General features: G+C 46.1%; 11 protein-coding genes across 11 annotated transcripts; 6 read left to right on the top strand and 5 right to left on the bottom strand.

The window, feature by feature from the left end:
- Positions 1–25: 25 nt before the first annotated feature.
- F5Y00DRAFT_144475 (uncharacterized protein) lies at positions 26–1,504 on the bottom strand. Its single transcript, XM_048004400.1, has 2 exons — positions 1,270–1,504; positions 26–1,208 (listed from the first exon to the last, which is right to left on the bottom strand). Exons 1-2 carry the CDS (start codon positions 1,406–1,408, stop codon positions 184–186), a joined length of 1,164 nt encoding a protein of 387 aa, XP_047862291.1. The 5' UTR covers positions 1,409–1,504; the 3' UTR covers positions 26–183.
- Positions 1,505–2,054: 550 nt separating this feature from the next.
- F5Y00DRAFT_264557 (uncharacterized protein) lies at positions 2,055–3,225 on the top strand (the record flags this gene model as incomplete). The annotated part of the gene is made up of 2 exons (XM_048011679.1): positions 2,055–2,252; positions 2,311–3,225. The coding sequence occupies 2 exons, from the start codon at positions 2,055–2,057 to the stop codon at positions 3,223–3,225; spliced, it is 1,113 nt and encodes a 370-aa protein (XP_047862290.1).
- A 775-nt stretch (positions 3,226–4,000) lies between these two features.
- On the top strand, positions 4,001–5,125 carry F5Y00DRAFT_243919 (uncharacterized protein). The gene is made up of 3 exons (XM_048008750.1): positions 4,001–4,434; positions 4,498–4,655; positions 4,714–5,125. Exons 1-3 carry the CDS (start codon positions 4,418–4,420, stop codon positions 4,851–4,853), a joined length of 315 nt encoding a protein of 104 aa, XP_047862289.1. The 5' UTR covers positions 4,001–4,417; the 3' UTR covers positions 4,854–5,125.
- Positions 5,126–5,507: 382 nt separating this feature from the next.
- On the bottom strand, positions 5,508–5,840 carry F5Y00DRAFT_264555 (uncharacterized protein; the record flags this gene model as incomplete). The annotated part of the gene is made up of 1 exon (XM_048011678.1): positions 5,508–5,840. The coding sequence occupies one exon, from the start codon at positions 5,838–5,840 to the stop codon at positions 5,508–5,510; it is 333 nt and encodes a 110-aa protein (XP_047862288.1).
- A 266-nt stretch (positions 5,841–6,106) lies between these two features.
- F5Y00DRAFT_243918 (Fumarylacetoacetase) lies at positions 6,107–7,934 on the bottom strand. Its single transcript, XM_048008749.1, has 2 exons — positions 6,859–7,934; positions 6,107–6,806 (listed from the first exon to the last, which is right to left on the bottom strand). Exons 1-2 carry the CDS (start codon positions 7,811–7,813, stop codon positions 6,466–6,468), a joined length of 1,296 nt encoding a protein of 431 aa, XP_047862287.1. The 5' UTR covers positions 7,814–7,934; the 3' UTR covers positions 6,107–6,465.
- Positions 7,935–8,593: 659 nt separating this feature from the next.
- Positions 8,594–10,090, bottom strand: F5Y00DRAFT_264553 (putative amidoligase enzyme-domain-containing protein; the record flags this gene model as incomplete). Its single annotated transcript, XM_048011677.1, has 1 exon — positions 8,594–10,090. The coding sequence occupies one exon, from the start codon at positions 10,088–10,090 to the stop codon at positions 8,594–8,596; it is 1,497 nt and encodes a 498-aa protein (XP_047862286.1).
- A 1,381-nt stretch (positions 10,091–11,471) lies between these two features.
- Positions 11,472–12,626, top strand: F5Y00DRAFT_272013 (putative isomerase YbhE; the record flags this gene model as incomplete). Its single annotated transcript, XM_048012898.1, has 1 exon — positions 11,472–12,626. One exon carries the CDS (start codon positions 11,472–11,474, stop codon positions 12,624–12,626), a length of 1,155 nt encoding a protein of 384 aa, XP_047862285.1.
- Positions 12,627–13,304: 678 nt separating this feature from the next.
- F5Y00DRAFT_243917 (ribonuclease H-like protein) lies at positions 13,305–14,732 on the top strand. The gene is made up of 2 exons (XM_048008748.1): positions 13,305–13,932; positions 14,004–14,732. Exons 1-2 carry the CDS (start codon positions 13,523–13,525, stop codon positions 14,551–14,553), a joined length of 960 nt encoding a protein of 319 aa, XP_047862284.1. The 5' UTR covers positions 13,305–13,522; the 3' UTR covers positions 14,554–14,732.
- A 194-nt stretch (positions 14,733–14,926) lies between these two features.
- On the top strand, positions 14,927–17,516 carry F5Y00DRAFT_243916 (uncharacterized protein). The gene has a single exon (XM_048008747.1). It carries the CDS (start codon positions 15,079–15,081, stop codon positions 17,302–17,304), a length of 2,226 nt encoding a protein of 741 aa, XP_047862283.1. The 5' UTR covers positions 14,927–15,078; the 3' UTR covers positions 17,305–17,516.
- Positions 17,517–17,535: 19 nt separating this feature from the next.
- On the bottom strand, positions 17,536–19,607 carry F5Y00DRAFT_272011 (uncharacterized protein; the record flags this gene model as incomplete). Its single annotated transcript, XM_048012897.1, has 3 exons — positions 18,765–19,607; positions 18,258–18,681; positions 17,536–17,750 (listed from the first exon to the last, which is right to left on the bottom strand). Exons 1-3 carry the CDS (start codon positions 19,287–19,289, stop codon positions 17,536–17,538), a joined length of 1,164 nt encoding a protein of 387 aa, XP_047862282.1. The 5' UTR covers positions 19,290–19,607.
- Positions 19,608–21,804: 2,197 nt separating this feature from the next.
- Positions 21,805–23,691, top strand: F5Y00DRAFT_272005 (cytochrome P450). Its single transcript, XM_048012896.1, has 3 exons — positions 21,805–22,049; positions 22,102–22,875; positions 22,933–23,691. Exons 1-3 carry the CDS (start codon positions 21,820–21,822, stop codon positions 23,627–23,629), a joined length of 1,701 nt encoding a protein of 566 aa, XP_047862281.1. The 5' UTR covers positions 21,805–21,819; the 3' UTR covers positions 23,630–23,691.
- The last annotated feature ends 1,001 nt before the right edge of the window (positions 23,692–24,692 follow it).

Raw genomic sequence — 24,692 nt, 5'->3', positions numbered from 1 at the left:
ACCCATAGATTTCAACAGGTATAATGTAATCCATAGCTAGTTGCCGGATTTTTATCTATCTTTGTATATAGGTATGCAAAGCCCCCAAGAAAGCCGGTAATTAATATATATATAGTAATAAAAGAAGCGCCCGCCCCCATAGATAACGTTTTATTCGCACGCAAGTACGAAATCACATTTACCCTATGCCAGCCCCTGAGGCTGAAGAGCGGCCCCGAGTATGTATGTTGAGGAGCGGAAATAGGCCTGCATCCGACCCATTGCCACGGGATTTGACAGTTGTTCCCATTGCTGTTGCCGCTGTTGCCATCTTCTTCCGTTATATTTTCCCTTGGGATCTAGATTGCAGTCTTCGAGGTCGGGCTGTGTCGTAACTGTTTCGATGCTCGAACGCTTACTGTTAGGATAAGATGACGAGTTAAAGGAGTCGATTGTGCTTGTAGCAGAATAGGAAGATTCCCGTCGACGGTGGTGGCTAGGACTTTTATGCCGATTTGGACCGAATTCGTCTACTTCTGGGTCGGGTATAGGATCTGTTTGGACGCTGGCGTCCGCATAGCTCGTCCTGGGTTTAACGTTCGTGGTTAATCCAGGTTTATGTACACTCGCAGTGCCTCTATTGTGATAACCGCAGGTGCAATGACTACCCGGAGCCTTGGTGCCTGTCGAAGTTGCAGATTTCACTGGCGTTGGCGGAGCGTCTGCCCCTTGCGGACTCGGCTGCTCTTTAAGCACACCTAAATCTTCACCGCCGTATACCAAACTGCGTGGGCGCGTGGCCCAGGATCGTCCCCGTTGGTGGAAAGCAATTGGCACGAGAGAGATCCGGCGTAGCTTGTCCGCAGACGATGACCGGATATGGGCTGCCGGCGCTGGTTTCAGATGAGGCCCGGGTAGATGATCGACTGTCGGTGACATAGACGGTAACGTGCTCGATCGTGGCCGTTCCGTATCGCCTCCTGATAGCTCTCGCGCCCTGCTCATCCGTCGTTTGGTCCCCGGAGAAGGGCTTCCGCCATTAAATGTCAGAGCTCGTCGGAGCATCTGTTGCTGGGGACCCGCAGGTTCGCTCCGAACTTCGCCATTCCTATCTGACGCCCAGAATGTGTCCTCTCCCGAGAGTACCACCTGTAAAGTCTCAAAGTCTCTCGTGCTACCATCGACTGGAAACAGCCAATCCTCTAAGCGCCTTGGAAGGCCATGAGATCCTATATTTTGACGAATGTGAGAAAATGAATAATGATGGATGATTGATATTTAAGGACATACGCTGCCTGTATTCACCCGAATGAGTTTTCCAGCAGATGTAGTGCTGCCCACCGGATCCAAGTGCCGTCACGACGAGCTGCGCTACGCCATCCGAGTCGTCGGTGTTGTTGGCTAGAGAGTGCAGGATATCCGCGACCATTATGATTTCTTCGCCAGCGTGGAATATTATTACATCACATCCTAACCACACACCTATTTAATTCGTACCAGCCGTGTTTAGAAGTTAGTATACTAAAGCATGGAGACCTGAAGACCTCAGCACAGTATACGGATTAGTTATTACAATTTCAGATCGTGGAACTGACGGCGAGCTGCCAGCAGCTAACTCATGATCAAAACAAGAATCGTTGAAGGTGAGGCTGGGGAAGAAGTAAACGCATGATTTTAGATACACGGGGAAGGGCCGAGACACCAAGGTCCTGGAAAACATATGATATGGACCCAGTCCGCACACCTCCCCCCTGACCTCCCCAGACAGAGTCGCATCTGAAACCACGACAGGGGATCCATGAACGTAACGTGCCCCATCTCGATTCTAGAGTTTTTATCGTATTATACGAGGACTCGTTGAATATTGTAAGAAACAAATTCTTTTTGCTTACTTTGAACTTGTCACCGTAAGCTTTACTAGTCATAAGTTTTGTCCATTCTTGTTTCCTACACCCTTCCATACAACACTTGGACCTCTTGTTTGAATAAGAAAACTGATGTCGTCAAATATTCATACCTCACAGACTTTTACATTTCAAGGGAAGACCCTTCAAGAAGCTCTAGAAGAAGTCGCCATGTCTATACCTATGATACTGGCGCTCACAATTGCCCCGGCTCTACTAGGAACGCAAGAGGCAATTCGACAAAGTCAGTCCAAGAATAAACGGGAAGAGCACCGAGCTCGTCGCTGCAATCTTGTCGTTTCTTGCGTGAAGCAGTCAATCCGCAGTCGAGATATAAATGGCAAGTTAGTTGTTCTAAAGGATAACAAGGTAAACCATCCATGATAATGTGAACACAGCGAAGTTTTACTTACGCAGAATATCATAGCTCTATATTACCACTGGAAACCTATCTGCGGAAGACAATGCGGCGAACACCACAGGCAGCGGACATCCGTTTGCAGGATATTATTTACCATACCCTGACAAAACATACGAGGGTCTTGTTAGCACTATAAGTGACGACCCACCAATGCTGAACTGGATATACGTCGATAAGGACACATACGAAGTGAAGTATGGTGTCCGCGCCGATGCGCAACCCCATATAACAGGACCATTCGATTGCACTCGGCAGGACCGGCGCATGACTCTGGAAGGTTGGGAAGGGTTTGCTGCAGTTGAAGAGTTTCCGGGAGTCTGGGCTCTATATTTCGACCGCGATGACGATGGCTTAACTACTAAGGTCCCAATGGGAACCAGAGTACTCGAAGTAGAACTGACCCGACGAGAGAAGAAAGAGCGCAAACCTGAGCCAGACCCAAACCAGGCGCAGACTCTAGATGAGAAGATGCGACAACACAAGGAGCAAACTCAAAGAGAGGAAGAGGAGAAGCAAGAAATGCTTCGTACACAGCAACAGACTGATGGGAGTGAGCAAAGGGATGAAAGGCCGTTGCAACAGGACAGAGGCATTACAGAGGATCAGACTACAGGAGAGGCATATGTAGGCGGTGTACAGCTTAATCTAAGCAATCTACACCTCGATCCCGGTTCCCACGCCGAGCATCCATCTGGCACTGTCCCTCACTCGCCTAGCGTAGCGACCGACAACGTCTCATTCTGGTCCGCGGCGAGGAAAGCTGACGGCCTTAGCGACACAGCGTCAGTCACAGCAGCCAGTTCTATCGCCGACAGATTAGATACTCTCGAAGAGCAAGTTAATGAGTTAAGGGAACCGGGATATAAACAGCCTTACGTTGAAGACGAGGCCGTCTCGGAAAAACACGTAAATGATGTATAGAATAGAATATATAGAGCCGCCATATTATTCGCGGGCGAATCATTAAAGATACCCCTAACTATTCAAAATAATAAAACATTCACAACGCATTTCGCCTCTTAGGACGAGCCTACACGTGATCGCGAAGTAGGTAGTCAAGCAAAGATGTTCGAGAGTCAAAGCTTGACAGCTGTGGAGACAAGTTGAAGCGAAAGTCGTGTCCACGTCGTTGGATACGGCGGAGTTGACGTTCAAGGGTATTTGACAGGGCAGCAGGGTTAGTTAACCTCATCCCATCACGGCCTTGCGTGATAATAATGGCTAGTTATTCCGAAATGGGGAATATAAGTTAGGTAGTTTAATATATACAGGTAGTTATACCAGAACCCTTTTAACCATGATATGACCGACTTCTCATACTAGGCAAACTATCCTCGAGTATATCGTTATCATACAACCCATTACAAATTTGTTCAATAATAGCATTTGAAATATTGAAGCTCAGTCTGCATCCTGCATGTCTGGAGGAATTGCGAGCTTGTAATGCTCCAAGAAGGGGTAAGAGATCTACCGTACTGGAGTATGCAAGGTGGCAAGCCATACACCATGCACCGTAGGAAGAATGAAAATCCAGAACTTTATCGATTTCAGGGTCCCGGTAAGAGTCTCCGGCTTGTCATGCCATGCTCAGATCAGATCTGAGCGTTGTTATGCGGGACAGGGGGTGAAGCGAGACCCTTGATGTCTGAGGCTCAACGCTTTGATCAGGGTCCACCACAACCCCGGCGCTAGGGAAGCAATGAGGGCGCAACGAAGTCGTCGCTGTAACTCTGTCAAGGGTTAATTGGACGACTTCCATCGTACCATATCGGACGAGTCCGTTACATCGTGGTGATTATCAATGGGATCTGTGCGTCGCGGCCAGCCCAACACTAATTTGTGTTTCGACCGCGATGAGGGACAGTACCTAACTTACCTAGTAGGAGAGTCTGGAGAAACGAGGTGTCCATGTCGAAGTTCAAAGATATAAGAACACTTAGTGCTCAGGTCAACAATGAAGAATTCATCCTCATCATCCAGCATCAACATCATCATCATCAGCTTCCTTCTTCAGTTCTTCAGCAGGCCTGACCTAGCAACGTGATTATCACTCCGCTAATTCACCATATATTTTTTGAGATCTCCCTTGATCAATCCCATTAACTAATTCAAAATGGCCACCACTAGCACGTGAGTCTCTCAGTAACTATTGGTAGAATGGCATAACTATCAGGTCTAACATGTGTTTTGCAGTACCTCCGCTATCCCCATGAAGAACAACGTCGCTTACAACAGCGACTCGGAGTCAGACGGCCAGGCCCGTGGCGGTCGTCGTCCCCAGAACCAGCTTTCCCAGGCTGCTCAAGCTCTGCCTAAGCTACCTACCTCGGCGGGACTAGCTCAACCAGCAGGTAAGATCAAGCATGTATTGTACAAAGGCAACGGACGCCACTAACCCACTCTCTCCAGGCCAACTTTTGAGGGGTGCGACCGACGAGCACGGCAACCAGAAGTCCGCCGCTCTCCTAGTCGGTATCAAGCTCGACTTGGAAGCGGAAGTCCACCTGACAGCCCGAGTGCGCGGTGACATCTGTGTCGGTCTTTACTAAGAGTGATGCATACCTACCTACCGACATATAATAAAGAGTAGCGCGGATAATTGTTCTGATTACGGAGGGAAAGCATAGCGGTGCGATAGTATCGTGAGAAGCGAAGCGAAGCTGGAGCTGGAGCACACAAGATACCCCATTTTGCAAGGATTGAACAAGGCATAACAAATGAAGTCGTCCCAACACTGATGCCCCTTACACGAGGCTGTGCGGGCTGGCTGGCCGCCGCATAGCGAAGTTGATAATAATATCACGACTTGGAGATCTCGTAACTTCTAGCTGCTTTATTTTATTGATTATGTGAATGCATACAGTGACTGAAGTCTGAAGATAATGCGTGTTGCTTATTTATGTGGCAGAGCTATCAGGGTCTTTGGATTATTTACATGTCCTGATATTTTAAGGGGAAAAAAGAAATCAATGAGAAATATTGTAAAGCTGATTAGAAGTTTTAATTATTATATTATGTATCAAAATAAGTCACTGTTATATTGTGGAAGTTTAAGTCTGCAAACCCCCCCTTTTCGGGAGGTTTAAATATTCTTTTTTTATTTAAATGTCTTTTTCTATGTACTTATATCAGAGACTATGTTAAACAGCTTCAAGTTCTGTCGGGGCACATCTCCTTCGTCTGGCCTCACATCAGTAGGCGACTTAATCTATGGGAAAAGTCGCAAAGCGGCTAGGTATGTCACCACGAATCAATAATGCTTCGATCTCGTCTTCCTCGAAGACTTTGATGATCTCAACATCCTCTGGAGTAGATTTATCCGCAGACAAAAGCACAATGTCGCTCGCTATTACCGAAAGGTGTTTCTTAGCCACTGCAGTGACGATGTACGGGTCATTCTCGTCCTTTTCGCGCAGAACCTGGACTTTGAAGCTGCCGCCCTCTAGATAACCGAGGACCAGGCCATATTCTACACCTGTTCCTTCAGCTGCTCCTTCACCTGCTGTTTGAAATAGGAGACCTTGGTTTTGAGTCATTGTGATAGTGTTTGAAGTACGTTATGTAATAGATAAAGATAATTCCGTAGGTAATAGTTTGTTATTGCTTGTAGTTCAAGGGAGTAGACTGATAGTATGAGAAAAGTAGTTGTGTGAAGAAAAAAAAAAACATTTGGGATAGAGGTAGGCATGTTTATATATCTACTCATAGAACAATCTTCGATGCAGGGTATAAAGGCCCTGTTTACTTACAATAGCACTGATATTTCCAATAGGCACTAGGATGGAACAATGTTCTTGTTCACTCTATTGGGTACATGATTGTATTACTACACAACAAACAGCCTGAGCGAACCTAGAAATGCGCTTTGAGCACAGGAGATTGACATATGGTCGTAAGGTAAGCTTTTCGGCTATTAGAAGCATTGCTAACTTAGGTACTTGGTGGATGAAGTATACGCTCGATTCAAAACCGTATGGCGATACGATTGAGCGAGGTGAGAATAGCATGTATGATACTACCGCGAGGCGTACCGTTTGGCGCAATCTTTTTAATATTTCTTCCAATACTAGATACTCTGTGGCTGAGGTTTAGAGTTATATTCAGCTGCAAAGATAGGACGTATGGTTCCTTCGTAAACCCTCACCCCAGGTATCGGGACTATTATTGTGGTGTCGCTTCTAGTATTTGACCAGTACACTCACCAAAGCCGACTCTCCGGCCTGGCTCTCCACATACCCCTTGAATTATGATTCGGTCACCATCCTTCAAGAATCGACGGACATCCATCCCCTGAAGCATGATATCTTTCCTCCCACCCTCACTTAGCTCTAAAAAGCTTCCCCTTTCGCTCTGCGAAGGTCCGCTTATCGTACCGGAACCAAGAAGATCTCCCGTTCTTAAGGGGCAGCCACCTAGCGTGTGATGCGCAATCATCTGCGGAAATGACCATATGAGGTATTTCGAGCTTGTTGTGCATACCCTCGTTGAGTCGCCCTGTGGTGCTGCGCTGTGTTAGATTCAATTCTTGGGTATCATTCTGTTAAAAATACGTACTCTCTAAATCAACTTGTAGCTCGATTCCGAAGATATTCTCCTCTTTGCCTTCGTTCAAGTACCCCTGTAACGGTGTCCAGTTGTCAATCGGCTTTGTCCGGAATGGCTCAAGAGCATCTGCAAGGACAACCCAAGGGCTGATAGTTGTGGCGAAGTTCTTCCCATTGAAGGGTCCTAACGGAACGTACTCCCACGTCTGGATATCGCGCGCACTCCAGTCGTTTAACAATACGTATCCGAAAATGTGATCTTCAGCGTCAGTGACCTTGATCGGAGAGCCCATGTCATTTGGGGTTGCTATAAAACATCCTAGCTCCAACTCCATATCCAGACGCCGTGAGGGAGCTGTGGTAGGGTGCTTTGGCTCCGCCGTTGGATCAGTAATAATCTGGCCGAAGGGGCGCTTAATCGGCGTGCCTGAAACGACGATGCTGGAAGCTCGCCCGTGGTAGCCGACCGGGAGATGGGTGTAATTCGGCTGTAGAGCCGCTTGAGGCCCGCGAAATAGGGCACCGACATAATACGCGTGGTGGAATCCGGCATAGAAATCCGTGTAGTCTCCAATGCTCATAGGCAGGTGCATCTTGACTTTCTGCTGAGGAAGTACCGCATCTTGTCGAAGTCCTAAATTATCTTTTAAGATTTCCGGTCTTGATGTTTCGGTTGATAAGAGGTCCTGAATAGTGCTGCGGACTTCTCGATGGACCGGTCGGCCCAGCGCTGCAAACTCATTTAGTGTGGAGTTTGAGAAGATGCCGGGATAATTCTTCAGCGCAGGGAAGATATCATCAAAGTCCGGGTACGAAGATAAGACTTTTAGATCAAGCACATGAGATCCGATGGCGATGGCGACATGCGGCGCGGGGTTAGCCGGCGAGCTGATGATGCCGAAGGGGATATTAGCTAGCGAAAATGGACTGTCGGGAGATACGTCCGGAACCCATGTTGACGCCATGATATGTTTCTAATTTCCTAATTTTAAACCTCGAATGGTAATAAGAATAGCCGGTCAGTATATGAATTATATTAATGATTGAAAGTCGTGTGTATCTACCTTAATTGACTTGTCGCCAAGGGGCTATAAATGAAGCTAATTATTGTCGGCATTAAGCATTAAGATGTTCTTTGGAGTCGTTTACACGCATAGTCGAGTGGGTACCACAATACCGAAAATCCCGACAAAAGCCGGCGGATAGAGATAGCCGGCATATTGAATAGAAAGACATGCCACCTCCGGCCGTACGTGCGAAGAAACTAGCGAGGCGGTTAGGGCTGGATATTCGAACAAAACATGGGTCGCCAATGCAATGCAACATAGACTTTATTGAATAACTATGCGTACCTGTTAATTGTTAGTAAGCTTTGATGCGTTTATGTTCTCTCCGTCTCTACCCGCTTATTCGGATGGCCGGCGTAAATAAGTCACAACGAAAAGGGGAATACATGGATTTGAATAGCCTTTCAAGAATGATTATTCAAACAACTCGTCTCTGATTATACTCTAACTTAAAAGCTATTGACTATCTAGGATAATAATAGGTGCCTTATTAGGGGTAGTTTAAAACAGTTATCTTATTACTTCAACCTCAACGTTGATAAATTCTTAAACATTGACTACCTAACTACCTGTTAAACAGTAACTACTTAAACAGTAACATATTACAAACCTAAACATTAAATCAAAATTGCCAGTGATATATGAAGCACAGTGATCGTTGAAAACCCTCAAGATGGTTTAATTTTCTCCATCAGAAAAATATCCCAAGTCCCATTCGTCCTTATGTTGCATTAACCTCTTCTCCGCAAATGCGGCTTCTGCAAATAATCCAACTTCGTCCAATAGGTCGACCACGTCATACGGAGCTTCACCAGACGCAGCGCGTTCTAGGTTCTGGAGCACGGAAAGGTAATTCTCGACTGGTGCGTGAATGGCGAAATTCGTGAGTCCTACGCAGATTCTAGCCCACATTTCTGCCCATTCGCCAGACATAGTCCCCGTGGCTTCTCGAAACTCGATCGTTGGCGCGGTCTTCCCAGGTTCCCTGAGGTTGTAACATTTATATCTGAAAAGATTATAGTTGGATCTTTCCGCAGTATCCAGCAGAAATAATATTACGCACGAGCTTTCGCAGGCAAATATTTCACTGACACCGGCGAAGACGCCAATATCAGTTTTAGCCTTTTCATCGAGGCTTATGTGAACTTTGTGCTTAACATCGGGTAGAGGTTTGCCGGCTTTAAACCGTTGAGTGCGACGCTTGTGTATTGGCGAATACGGTGGATTGGGATGTTTACCTTCGGGGTCCTTAGTTGTTTTTATTAACATTTCAATACGAGCCTGAATTTCTGATTTGTCAAGCTCCGGGGCTGGCTCTGTCTCGAGGGTTGTCAATATACCTACCGGGAGGCCCCTAAGATCCTTACAGAAAAATGGCTGGAAGTGATCCGGCTTCCGAGTTTCTTCATAGGCCTCCACGTGCTCCTTAAGCTGGTACTTTGCTCTCCAGGCTATAGGGTGCTCCCCGTGTCTCATCCCGCGTCCGATATATCGTTCACAACTATCTTCTTCCCAATGGTCAGTATCGTGCAGCACATCAGATATCTTATTTCCTCGAGCAAGCGGACTTCGATCCCGAATGCTTTGACAGTAGAAGTTTACCCTCCTTGTCGGTGGATGAAGCAGAGAAATGACGGGGTCAACGGCCCAGAACAGCGAAGCGGCTCGCTTTACGTGCTCCAAAGGCATAATTTCTTTCCCATCACTGACGTGAACATGAAACCCGCATGTATGATTAACAACTATCCGATAATGGGACTTGATTAGCTCCACGGCATAACGGATTGCGCTAAATGCCCCAGGCAAAGCACTCTCCGCGGGAGATGTCATCTCGATACCTGACCAGTTGGTATCTCCCTCATATTTAATGCTTGTATCTAGTTTAGTATTCCAAAGACGATATTCGTTGTCGCAACGGCGGATGGGTGCTCGTTGAGCCGGTAGGCCATGATCAAGTAGAACATCGCAAATCCGACTATAAACCGCGCCATCTATTGTTGTTTTAGAAACGCCAGAATCGCGAAAGTGATGTGGTAGCCTAAGAATAGGAGGTAAATCGCTTGCTATGTCTAGGTCAGGGTCATATTCATCATCCCATATCCATACAATTATAAATTCCAGCTCGACACCGAAAGTGCGAGGTCGGGCCTGAGGCCACCGCCCGTTTGTAGACATAGCGATTATCTGCTCTTCACTTGGAGTTGCTAAATTTGAGTTATGGAGGGCTGCCTTATATTTCAAAGCAGATGGCGGTTATGAGCTCAATTATATGCCTTTCCAGCTGACCACAGAGTTATTGTATGCTTGTAGTGGCTGTTCAAGGACAATGATTGTTGTTTAAAGACTCAACTGGGAATAGAATTGAACGGCGTGAATAAACAACGGTAAGCAAACATCAGCTTCTTGAGTGCATATTAACTTTTATTTATATAAGTTGTCAACCAGGCCCTCGGTATAAAACCACACAATCCTTTATGTTCGTACGCCAACGTATGGTTTATCCCCAATAAAAGTGACAGGCCCCCCCTTGCTCCTTTGTCTGCGTACTAGGAAATGGTTATAATTCGACAATAACGAGTTCATAGTTTCAGCGTGTTGTTTCAAGCCAATTATAATTTTGTACCTAAGCCATATACCTGGGCATGTAGTCACTGCCTTTCTATGCATTTGTTGTATTTACAGTTGTATTGGAAATTGTCCTGAGATAATAGAGTATGAAAATGTCTTTTTGATAGTATACATAGTGCCAAAGTTATAGAGACCCCTGGTTTACTATATTGTGTAAAAAGGAACGTTAACTCCTTATAAATACCTTATTAATGTATGCTACTATCTTATGTTTGAATGCCTTCATTTATTCATATAGTTATTTAATAATTTCTACTTAATGTTAAGCTATCCTCTACAACCATCCCCTTGCAATTATAACCCCTATTTCCCAACACAAGGTAGGGTCATAGTTCAAGGATCCTTGAACTTCCATCACCTAAGAATAACATTCTTACAGATAAATCGATAATTAAATACCTACTATGTGAAATTGGGGGCGATCTTGTAGAAATGTGCCAAGGTTACCATTGAACCTTCTCATACATTCGATGTTGCGATGTAGAATTCAACAAAGAGGCTGATATATAATACAAATCCTAGATAATTGAAGCGCCGAAACTTTCGTAGGTAGGTACCTAGGTAGGTAGGTAACTATACGGCGGTTAAACACTGTTTATGAACAAGCTGTATCGTTGAGGAACAATCAATTACTTTTCGAACATTAGATATTGTCTAACATCATGGATTTATCGATGAGTTGGTTTGCTCCGAAATAATATTGTTTTACTACAATACCTATATTTCTACTGTTAATTAACAGTCCGACTGTATATACTTGAGTTTAACGCCTATATATTCACCTTTACGCCCAAGTTTGTCACCGATCAGTACAAGTCAAAATACTTTACACTTATCACCTATCTTGTTGTGCATTCTTACAATAACTAACTAAGGTATCATCTACTTGATTACTTTGAAAGCGGTCACAAATTTCAAATCGAATATCATGGCTGACCAAGGTGTTTCGCGGCCCCCGTTAGGCAAGCTAATTGTCGGCAATACAAGCCAGATTATACTTGTTAATTTCGACGGCGCCACGTTCTCTATAGCTTCCAGATATATACTCCCGCACTGGGTGCCCAGTTCAATATTATTTAAAGAGCCTAATTTGCTTTATGCTGTAAACGAGATAGGTACAGACACTAATATGTTAAGGCTGGTACCTAACACTTCGGTTGCACCTGATGCCATAGGTTTCGACAGGCTTTCGTTCGTTACCAATGCCCATGGCTCATTTGGGGGCAATTACCTTGCGTTCAATACCGATAAGACTCGTATGGTTGAGACTTGCTTCTCAAGCGGCAGAATCGATGTCTGGGACACCTCAGCAGCGGACAGGATTGTTTTAAAAAGAAGTATCCGGACTAGAACTGAAAATGGCAACCAGTGGCCGCATCAACGCAGACCAGGTCCACGTCAAGCCATCCTCGAGCCAACTGGTCGCTTTTTTATTATACCGAATCCGGGTACCGATTCGTTGCACGTCATGGACACAAAGGATGACAAGTACGAGATCACGGGCATTACCGGTGTGCCTTACACAATCTCGCCGGAGAGTATCGCTTGTATCACACATGGAGGAACCCCCTACTTGGTAGTGGCAGGGGGCCTCTCTACTGCAATCGCCTTGATGCGAATGGAGTACACTGATACTACAATCCGGTTCACTACAATCCACTGGGGACACGCCGGTAGGAGGTGGGACCCAGGCGAGATAATCATGTCATCGTTCTTAGGACTCGAAGTCGCCAAAAACCAGCGTGACATTTACCTCTGGAATCGATTCCCAGGCGAGCCAGGAGGCCATATCGCATACTTCAGACTCACTGAGGACGGGGGCTCGTTAGGGCTTACTCATATTGACCACATACCAACCCCCGACATACAGCCGCGCATGGTCAGTCTGAGCGGAGATGACAAGCAAGAGTTTGCATTCGTAGCTAACGAGGATGGCGAATCGGGTCTCATCGTATTCAGGCGGGACCCAACGACAGGTAGGTTGGACCCGAACCCCGTCGCAACGTTTCCAAATGACCTTCTTGTTCCCTACGGAGCTTCACGGGATATTCTAAGAGGCGTCCAATTTGTTCGTGAGCTTTAGTTCAAATAACAGCCTTGCAAGATAGACCAACTAAAGGAGGGGAATGTTGGGGAGGCACCTAACCTAATCTTTGAGTAAAGTAGCGCAAAATTGAAGGCGTCAGGCTGTGATGTTTCCTGAGGTTGTGTTATTTATGATAAAAAGGAATTGCCCCTTAGATGTAAAAATACTACCCTTTTGTTGCGCAATATAAAGTAATTGTTCTATTAATTCCCTAAGTGTCCAAGCAATAATTTAACGTGTACTTCACCGATTCTTACTTTTTTATTAGCCCATTGTCCTTTCCTTTATTTTCTATCTTAGGTAGGTATCTATTCCACGTACCGTTTTAAACATAGGAGGCTTTGGTGGAGCACATTTCGGAGAGACAAAAGGAAGGGCCTCAAAAATGAACCCATCGAACTATACACCAACTAATGTAATGTAACCCTTCGTTAATGTATGAGCCTATAGAGAAGCTGTGTAGTTGGCTATCGATGTTACGTAAAAAGATCACTCTTGGAAGGTGAATCCGAATCCCTAAGATGCACTTAGGAAGTACCTAAGCCAAAGCATGCAAATATATAAGGAAGCTCAATCCAAGTTATTCAAACATTACCTGTAACCTGAGCAACAAATATTGCTAGCGTTTGGCGTTTAAGTTACCTAGGCACCTGGTTGCCAGCCGGCAGTCCGTGCATGATTAACTACTGGTGTTTGCACCTGCCCTAGATTTTCTGCCAAACCACCCACGCACCTTCCATCTCCTGTATTAATGTAAGTTGATTCTTTCACTAGAAAAAGCCGGCATTTGTTTTTATGCACATGCCTAGTAACGTTTAATTCTTCCACACAAAACTCCAGGCCACTTGGCTAGTGTTCTCCGATCTCTTTTTGTCTACCATAACTTAGCAGAAATGCCTCTCGGATGGTATCTCGCCCAGGGTTTGTACCCGCTTGGCCCATCTAGTAGCGATGATGAGGAGGGCCCCTGCGAGTTGCCTGACGGCCGAATCGTTTGTGGTCCACATGGCTTTGTCGTCTGTGGAAAATGTTGCACAGATTACAGCTTCATGGACAGTTCTTCGGATGAAGATGGATTTTACGGCGGTGGCGATGATGATGACGATGATGATGACAACGACGATGAAGATGATATCCCTATAAACGATAACGAGGACAGCGATCTTGATCTACCAGGTTCCTTTGGCACGGAAAAGAGAAGAGGCACTGGCCAGGTCTTCCCTATGAGGTTCATTCCACCGATGACTACAATCATGCCAACGGAGCTGTTTCCTGCCCAGAGAATTTATCCTCAAGTGTACAGGTAAGAGCAGCGTAAAGAAAAATATGCCCGCCTTAGAATAAACAGTCAGGTTCGCTAATATGTATTGTTAGATACATCAACCGCAATGACCCCCAAGCGGTTCTTATCTTCACCGACGGCGCTTGCTTGGATAATGGCCAGCCAAACCCTAAAGCCGGCTGGGCGATCGTCCATGGACAGAAACCAACGGGCGTGCCGTTAACCATATCCGGCAGGTTAGAGAGCAAGGGACCATTTGGCGACGAGGGCATTCAGAGCAGCAACAGGGCCGAGCTTCGCGCTGTCATTACAGCTTTACGCCTCCGACACTGGCCTGGTGAAGGCTTTAGTACCATGGTTATTGCCACTGACTCGGAGTATGTAGTCAAGGGATCTACAAAGTGGGCGAGATCATGGACTAGAAATGATTGGAAGACGAACACAGGTGCGGACGTCAAGAACAAAGACATGTGGGAAATGCTCCTGGGTGAATTTGAGAGATGGAACGAGGAAGGTCTCTCTATCAAATTCTGGAGAATCCCAAGAGACTGGAACACAACCGCGGATGAGGCTGCGAAGAAGCGTGCTTCAGAGGATAAGGTTCCTAGCCAATGGGTGGAGGTGCTCGGTCTTCCTTTTTAAGTAGGATACTTTTAGTCTCAGGCACCCCGTGGTTATTACTATGGTGTACCGGTTTGCGGGTAGCTATCATCAGCCACCTACTAGGTAGTCCCATTTCAAAAGACTAGGTACCTAAGATATAATTGAGTCCCAAAAGAGCCATACTATATCAAAGCCTATACAAGGCACGAAATCTGGAATACCTATCGTGGCAACGGACATCAAGACTAAAAATAGATGCAAAGGATTGACTTACACGATTGGCGCTTTATCGAGAGGAGGTCTCCGAGGTTTTATCGGTTATCAGCCTGGAGGTTACATCCGACCCCGCCGAAGCTCAGGTATACCTAATAGGTACTTGATCTACATGGCATGGCAATTACCTGGGCGGAAAGGAATACACTACCTGACCCCAAGGTTGTTGTTAGTTTATGTCACCAACGATTAAAATGGTAAAAACAATGCGAAATAGTGGAATAATTAGTGTCAAACGTACCTAACCTAACCTAAACTAAAGAAATCTAATAAGATTGATAGTCTAATAACATGGCTTCACTCGATTTACTCAATTACGCTACAACGGCCCCGCCTCAGCAAAGACATAAACTCTCCGAATTAGAAGACTACCCACGATGGAACACGGAATTAATCGAGGCCTTGCGCGCGAGAGATCTACTCTCATTTGTCACTACGAGTATTTCAGCACCCGCCGGCGATAATGATTCTCCAGAATACCTGCGATGGCGGAAGAACCGTCTCACTGTCTTGCTTATGATGAAGCGTTCGCTATCGGCAGATATGAAGTGCAAACTTTCTAATGCCGGATGGGATTTCGGACGTAGCAGAGACCCTAAGAAGATGTACGATTTGATTCGTAAGGTTGCTCAAAATGGACAAGACGGCGAGAGCGACACGGGTTCCAAGCCCCCATCGCCACTAGAGTCGAATGCTGTGGTAGATGATCTTGTCAACGAAATTGAAGCAATAGAGCAGGAAGATGACGAGGAAGACTGGACTGCCATTGAAGCACCGTCTAAAAAAGTACCGTCTCAAGAACTACCTCCCGAGTCGATTCAGGATCGCGTCATACGTGTATGGAACGACCTACGGGACTTAACAGCTTATTACGATATCGATGGCTCCGCATCACGGAATGCGAGGTTAGAAGCATTCTACCAAGATGAACTCGCAGACCTCGATAGACAGCCTTTCGACTCATACTCCTCCCAGGATGATAGGGTTGACCACCTATTACTTCGAAACTACATACAGCGTGCACAACGCACACTTGAGCTCGACAAGGCTCGAGATGCCAAGTTTACAGCCTTCATTGAACCGTTTGCTACGCCTATTACGGCATGGTGCGAACAACGCCGGCGCGTCGAGCCAATTGACCCTAAGGCCCTTGCCGATAGCCTTATTGTGGCGGAGAAGCTTGTCCTCGAGGCCCGAGATCACGTCAATCACAATGCTGGAAAGTACTCGAAGGCTACTGGACATCGTGCCGCCCGTAGGGTTGCAGCTCTGCAAAAAAAGCTAGCGGAGACGTACTCCTTTTACAAGGACTATGATCCCTTGTTAGACTGGTGGGTGGCGGAGCCTTATAAAAGCCTCGATGCGGCTCTTGGTGGTACTGTAGCTCTCCTACGCGAGGTTCTAATGGGCTTAAAGCCCGGTGATGAAGAGACCATTGTTGGAGAGCCCATTGGACGCGACGGCCTTCTAATTGACCTCGAAGCTGAGATGATCCCATATACACCCGAAGAACTTATACGTATTGCGGAGAACGAATATGCATGGTGCGAAGCGGAGATGATCAAGGCATCGGAACAACTCAGCTTCGGACCATATTGGCGCAGCGCTCTTGAACACGTCAAGAACCTGTACGAACCACCGGGAGCATACCCAGCTTTCATCCGGTCGCTCATCGACGAGGGTGCCGCGTACGTCAAAAAGCACGATCTTGTAACAGTACCACGCATCGCCGAGGAGGCTATCCGCATGACTATGATCGAAGCAGAGAGGCAAAAGGTGTCGCCGTTCTTCCTCGGTGGGCCGACTATGCAAATGTCTTATCCGACGCGGTATATGGCACACGAGGCCAAGCTCATGTCGCTGCGCGGTAACAACCGGCACTTTGGACGAGCGACAGCCTTTCACGAGATGATTCCAGGTCATCACTTGCAAATCTTCATGGGAGAGCGACACCATCACTACCGCCGCGCGCTTTTCGACACCCCCTTTTTCGTCGAGGGGTGGGCACTTTATTGGGAGATGGTACTCTGGGAGCGAGGCGATTTCTTCGTGAGCGCGGAGGATAAGATTGGCTCGCTGTTCTGGCGGATGCACCGGTGCGCGCGGATCCTGTTTTCAGTGCGTTTCCACCTAGGCCAGTTGGACGCACAGCAGTGTGTTGAACTCCTCGTCAACAAGGTGGGCCACGAGCGCGCAACGGCTGAAGGCGAGGTCCGACGCAGTCTTGGCGGTGATTATTCGCCTCTATACCAAGCCGGCTATATGCTTGGAGCATTACAACTGATGCGTCTGCGAAAGGAGGCCCTGGGAGATGGGCACGGGAAGATGGGCGAGAAGGAGTTCCACGACCGTGTCCTACGCGCCAACGTCATGCCTGTTGAGATGCTGAGAGCGTTAATTCTGGACAAGGAGCTCAAGGAGGACTTTAAGTCGGAGTGGAGGTTTTATGGGGATAAGCTACCCCCAGCGCGAGAGAGACACAAGTACTTATTAACCCTTGACACACCGAGATCGTAGGACACTTCTTCAACTAGAATGCGCACTGGCGCATTTGTCATTTCAATTGCTAGTGGTGTGGCGTTCTGCTTACGGCTTATGGATTTACGTGTATGCAAAACCAAATATTAGATATATTGGTGAACAATCGCTCCGCATCAGATATTGAATTGGAATTCCCACTTGCTTTCTATTTCGGTCGCCCAAAGTACCCTCGTCATATAATCATAACCATGTTAATTCTTTATCTAACTACCTAGAAAATGTAACCTTTAGAACTTCGATATGGTTATTATTGGTATACGAGATTGTCAGAGTCTGACCGCTTGGGTCGAGATACGGGTGCGCGACACCAGCGTACGTTAGGCCGCCGTCGATGGGCGTTGCTGTGAACACTTTGACATCGGGAGTCCACGGGCCTTCAAGCAACGTTGCGGTACGTAGGAGCACGTCTGAACCACCGGGACCTGCGATCAGTATTAGTTGGCTGATAAGAGCTTTTCGAACCCCTTTTGGACTATAATGATCCGGAGCCAGGGGCCACAGCGCCCGAATGAAGTGATAAATGGGGGCGTGAAAGAAAGAATTGGGCAACGATAAAGGCATATATCATGGATTAAATAAGACCGTATTATGTGAAGTCCAATAATTCATCCTGATTAATGAAGAGTCCGAGAATTAAATGCCGTGAGGTAATATAAATATGTAGATTGCAGTGCAGCAATTAATCGGGATGGTGCCCCTAGGCGCCTCGGAGTCCTGGGAGAAAAAACGGGGTGGTCTAGTTGGAAGCACCGGGCTTCCTACCCCTTTGGGGACTTGCCATTTTCAGGTTTTTCGCGGAGGGGGCCTGTTCGAACCGGCGGATAACGGGCTCCAGCCGACTTTTTGCCCTTTTGTTGGCAGGTGGCCCACGTTATCATCGTGAGTCACGGTGCTTTTCCTGAAAAAAGAAGAAAAAAAAGAATACTGACTTAGATGCACAAAAATATAGCATTCGTAGAACTCGCTCCACACGATCTGTCCCTGGCCAATAAGCCACGCAACCGCCGTCCGCGCGCCGAACTCCGTCAACGGCTGCCCCGTCTTCCATCCCGAGTCCGGGCCCCACCAGTACTCGTACCGATCCAAGTCGTACGCATCAGCGGCTTTAACGCGTAGTAGGTACACGTACTGCGCGTCGGTAGTAGAATCCGCGACGGACGTCGGCGCCCCGCCCCATGCGTACACGTACTCGGATCGCGGGTCCCGGAACGCAGCTACGTCGCCGTACCGAGGCGTGTTGTTAGACGGCCACCAGTACCCGTTGTCCCCGAAGCGTTGGGTTACGGTTGGTTCTCCGTTTATGAGCTCTACTTTCGCGACGCCGGCGCCCTTTAGACCGTCGTCGTTGGCGTTCTACAGGGAGGAGTCTGTTAGTTAGTCTGTTATGCCGGTGGGGATTGGGTTGGGTTAGGTTGTGTTGGCGTTGAGCTTCATACGACGAGATAAAATACACCGCCTGCACCGTCGGCAGTCTCAAATAGACTTGTTCCGCCGAAACCGTACGTGTTTTCCTCGCCCCAGTCCGCGTTGAAGGGGACGAATTGCAATTGGTGCCGAACGGGGGTGTCGTCGTTGAGATGCATATCTGCCACAACGAGCGGATCGTCTGTCATTAGGGATACGGCGTCCCTGACGAGGCCGTGGAAGCCGTCCGGATCAGCGCTCGGGTCTGTCACGCCGGGCGCACACCACAATGTATCACCATATACGGCGTACCATTTCCCCTGCAGCTCGCCCGTGAAGCCTAGGTCCCGATGGCTGCAACTATTGTTCGGGTTCTGCTGGCCGAGGTACTGCGTCTCGAATTTCGAGATCGGGTTTGTTCCTACGGGCTGCGTGGGGTCCGTCCCGTCTTGCCGCCTCTGCCTGACGAGATTGGTAAGTTTACTCTCCAATCCATCGTTATACGCAAGCGCCGAACCCGCAAGGAGGGAAGCGAGAAGGGTTGCGCAGTACAACATCGTTGACAGTTATAGTGACACAAGTATACAGCATATCATAATGGGGAGGACGACTGGTAATATACATCTTTAGTAGCTTTAAAATATTGGAGGATGAGCAGTGGCTGATGGCTGCTCTACATAACACAAGGATCCTATGTCTCAAAGTCTTGGATCGTCGATGAATGTTTCTAAAAACGGCAGCCCCGTTCGTTATTAATGCTCTGATGCTCCGCTAACTCAGCCCTATCTATTCTCAACTTCTACTCTCCTATAACTATTTTACTAGTCTACTCTTCTATATTTCATTAGTACCGCCACAATTTTTCCAACCAATCAGATCCTTAGAATCGCCCCGCAGTTGGCGACATTTTCCTTTACCATTCTATCGCATAACGTCTGAAACATATGCGAATAGTATAGAAAGTTCACGCAAAACGAGCTCTATCTAACAATACTAATTATTAAACCTTTTATACAATATTGAAATAGTTTAATTGATTTTACAAAAAATTTATCGGACGTGCATTGAGGTGTGGCTAGCCAATCAGAGGCCTGACTTTAGCTGTGGCGTCAGTTTTGCGCATGATCCCCCCCCCTTCTCCCCCGTACGCGCTTGCGCGGACGGGCAACGCAGCTAGTATTTCTGTATTGTACTTGACCGAATCGAGGCCGATTCGGTATAGTTGACAGACTAAGTTAATATAACTACAACATACAGCTGAGACTTAGGTAGTAAAAGTACCGAGAAGGACATTCCAGGCATAGATGCCAAATCCGCCACTAGAAATACCTGCCCAAGTTACCGTCAGGGCTGTGTAGACAAAACAAAGAGCCCGAGATCAAATCAGTTCACCAATTACAAAGTTGTAAAGACAAATGTCTTCACGGGTGAGTCTAAAGTAGCTTAAAACATATGATCTATTAATTTGTTAACAAAGTTGTGTCGTAATTTAAATTAGTTATATACATTAATAGTTTACCTCATTTATCTTCAACGTTCCAAGTGGGATACCAAGTCCGTCTATTAAATGACCAGGTCCCATAGTTTAGTGGTAGTGAGGGACTTCTATGATCCAGTTTAGCGACGGTGTAGATACACAATAATACAAGGTATCATATGGGGTATAGATAGATTAGAAATCTGGTAAGACACCATGAATGCTTTAATCCATGTTCGCGCCGTACATCTTAGCTTGATCAAGAGAAGGACGGTCAAGATGCTAAGAATTGAGAGCACAGCAGCAACGCCTGATCGTTTAGATGGTAACATGAAGATTGTGTTTTTTTCATATTCGTATTCCGGGGACGAAAACATGATCAATAGCTAACAGTATGCGGTGTGATTTGAACCGTAGGGAAGGATTGTGCTCTCGTGTTGATATAGCCTGTAACTGCTTGTTTTGATTTTATTGATATATATGGGATAGGCTTCGGATGGTTTTAGTACTTGTGTCTAAATGTTTCGCGATATCGATGGTTGGTCTACGCCACGCGTGTGGGCTACAGTACGAGAAGCGTCATGCGAGTTCATAACCTGGAGAGAAATACCCCTGTCTTGAGCCTCGTCGTGGCAGTCCCAGTAGTATAGGTACCGTCTAGGTACTTGAGCTTTACGATGCAGTACTCCTTCCGTACACGAACACTTTAATTTAATGCCTAAGGTTTACCTTAGGATGTTGTGTTGAATGCGAGTAAAAATTTCCTATTTGGGACACATGCCTTGCTACCTTACAGATATTACAGATAAATTTCCTGCCTTATAGAAAGCAGTAAATATGAAAATAATAAGTCTGCATATGCATGTGTTTAAAGCTTCTTTATTACTTAGGTCTCCAGGCAAAGTATTATCCAGCCGTGTAATAGCAGTAAATTCGGGCTATTTTAGGGGTGCCCTCCTATTTAAGGGGTAAGTAGGTTGTTAATATAATAAGAATAATTATAAATATAATAAAAATAGTATAGAAACATGGTGCGGTGTAAACCTTAGGCTTTTGTGTTGCCCGGAGGGTAACCTCTAGTTTAGGTAGGGTTGCAATTTGGAGTCAAGATACGCATCATAATCTTACAGTTACTCAGGTGTGCTTTCACAACGCTGATTGGATCACATTTATTAATTGGCTTACCCTGCCTTACCTAGGTATATGAAGCGCGCATTGGATGCCGCCTACCGTTCCGCCCCCACGAGGGAACCCGGATGATCTACGTTGAGGCGGAATCGCCCAGATATCGATCCTTAAAATTGACGTCGAAATACCTAGGTACTTCACGTTGGTTACGTTCCCATTAATTACCTACCTACCTAATGTTATGAAGATGTGTGCATCAATATTTCTCGAAGGTCGTCATCGATTGGTCGGACTGCAACGTACAAACAGCAGGCTGTAGAATCAGTATGTGATGTACTAAGCACACACGTATTATTTATATCTCAGATTGTTATGTTGCAATCATATAGGTATATAATATTAATTGGATAGAGAATAGAGTGACTCGAACTTATCATAATACTTCATTATTTACCTCCTATTATACTGAGAACGCTAAAGCCATGCGGATTCTCACAAACTACGATACCGCCTTAATGGCGTTTGGCTTGGTGGCTTCACTTCTTATTTTACTCCCGATGTTAATTCTAGCGGCGTCAACTATGCGATTCAACATCACTATCACTCAAAAAGGCGACTCCAAACGTACCCCTACTCTCCCCTATATGTTACCGTTCATTTTCCATGGTGTTCCGTTGATTTGTGATCCCGCCAAATTTATAACGGAAATATTGTGTGCTCATATCTCGACCGCTTCGGATCTAGTATGCTAACTTGAATATCAGGATGCGATATGGCTGGCGAAGACCACTGCGTATTCGAGTGCGTTGGCTCCAGTACATCATAGTAGCTAACCCTTCGCACATCCAAACTATTTTTAAGTCGTCCAAGCAGTTAACGAGCAAACCGGCAATCCTACATTCCTTAAAGCACATTCTAAAGTCCCCCGCTCACGCCGTCGCCTTTTATGCTGCTGATAACTCGGGAATAGCCGCATCGCCACGGAAAGGAAGCAATATCAAGCATCATAATAGGATCAACTTCCATCAAGCTCACACTGTACATGAATTCCTTTCAGGCCAGCATCTAACCCACATTGCGGATCGATATTTGACTATATTGCAGCGCAATTTGTCTTCTTTATTTGCTTCTCGCTCTGATGACTGGGTAGAGTATCCCGACTTGTACCAATTCATTCAAATACAGGCAACAAAAGCTTCAATCGAAACAATCATGGGCTCTAAAATACTTGAAATCAATCCAAACATTATCGATGACTTTTGGGAATTCGATAATAATGTTCCTCAGTTCCTGAAATGCCTTCCTCGTTGGATGATGCCTGCCCCATTCAAGGCTCGAGATCGAGTTCATGACAGTATCAAGAAATGGCATGCCTACGCTCATGCTCATTCGGACTGCTCTCGGATTAGCGCTAACGATCCAGAATGGGAGCCTTTTTTTGGTACCAAGATGATCAGGGCTAGACAAAACTACATGCTTAAAATGAAGCCCCTGGACGCCGATGCCCGTGCATCCGAGGATTTAGGCCTTATGATGGCGTATGACGCCTTATCAGAACATCGTTTACTCTTTGCGGATGCTAATCAAATATACAGGTCCAATGGAAATGCCGTGCCTTGTATTTTCTGGTTTATATACGAGGCGCTTCGGCACCAGAGTTTACAAGAACAGATGGTGGCTGAGGTGACATCATGTATGAAATCGGGGGAACTTGATATCACCAGTCTCTCCGCCCAGCCTTTGCTGCAGTCGGTATATGCCGAGGTACTACGGCTTCGCATTGCTACGGGGGTGGCTCGAGTAAGCGAATTCGGTGCCTTCAATCTTGATGGATACCATATTAAAGAGGGCCAACCCATTATAATTTTCAGCCGGCCAGCCGCCTTGAATGAGGAAACCTGGGCACGTGCAGGAAAATCGGTCTCCGAAACCGCGCCTCTGGACGAGTTCTACGCAGAGCGTTTCCTCGTGTCTATGGGCGACGGGGATCAACGAAAAAACACCACATCATCTACTTCTGCATCGGCAGAAACCAAGTACAGTTTCTCGTTGAACGGGCTGGCTGGATCCTGGATCCCATACGGCGGGGGCCAGCGAATGTGCCCGGGCCGCCACCTGGCGAAAGGGGAAATGATCGGAACCTTTGCCGTGTTGTTCACCCAGTACGACATCGAGCTCACAGCGCCTCATTCACCGAAGATTGAGTCTGATCTGAAGTGGTTTCCTGTAGGCGCGCTTCCACCTGTGGGTAAAGTGCCGTTCCGAATAAGGTCGAGGCCAAAGCTAGATTAAAAGTCATGGTCAGACAAAGCGTACTTACCTACCTAAGGTACGGAGGTGGTGTGAAGTAACATATTAGTAGGGTGACACTAAATAGCATATTAAGAGGGATAGTTTTAATTCTCATGGGTTCTATTCGTACTTCTCTGGCCCCCCTATCTATGCGAGGCGAGACTGATGTATACCGAGTGTGAAAGTCACCAAGCCAAAGTGTATCACATATAATCCTACTAGGTATACACGCATATAATACGTAATAACTATATTATAAGCAGCCTTTTGTTAAACCAACAGCCTTATACGCTAAATTTGAATAACCAGCTTAACATCATACTTAGGTACTTGTAACGATACTTGATATTATAACTGAATTAATACTGTGTGCATTTTTGTTTACTCGCACGTGAATTTGCCAAGACTGGATGTGCCAGATAGGTATTCAGCCCCAACCTTCGTATTATAACTACCTAGGGTTAGGTACTTATCACGATATGTATTGTAAATGATGTTATATTGTGTACTTAAAGTTATTAGGAGGGAGGATCTAGCTTCATGTATATATATATATATAGGGTACATAGGTACGTAACTGCACTTTTCCACATATATTTGATGAAATGGAAAAAGTTTGGAGTTATTAAAGATTGTGATAACTTGGTATTTTAGCAACAGTAAATTAAGTAGATACTTTACTAAAATAACTTCATGCGAGTTAGCCTGTCATTGTTATTGAAGTTAGTTACACGTATCTCCTCAAATGTCAAAGGGGCACAGGTATATTGCTCATCTAGATCTGATTGGTTGTGCTTTTGGTAGTATTCAAAGGATGGTATGAAAATCGATGCCAACATTTGGACCCCAACCTTCGTATAAGCTTACTTGCATTAGGTAACTATATGAAGTATCTAAATCAAGTCAGCTCCATCACCCACCTAATGAAATTGTGTTGGGGGGGGGGGGGGGGGGGGGGCATGGATTAAATTATGTGGTGGATAGGTAACTTTGTGGGGAACCACCCCAAGAAGACAAATATTTAAAAAAGCAAAAGGGTAAAATAAATAAAAAAAAGATTTGG

The sequence above is a fragment of the Daldinia vernicosa genome (genome assembly GCF_022497035.1).
Source record: "Daldinia vernicosa strain CBS 139.73 unplaced genomic scaffold F5Y00scaffold_44, whole genome shotgun sequence".
Lineage (NCBI taxonomy): Eukaryota > Fungi > Ascomycota > Sordariomycetes > Xylariales > Hypoxylaceae > Daldinia > Daldinia vernicosa.
This window is presented reverse-complemented; position numbering and strand designations above follow the sequence as displayed.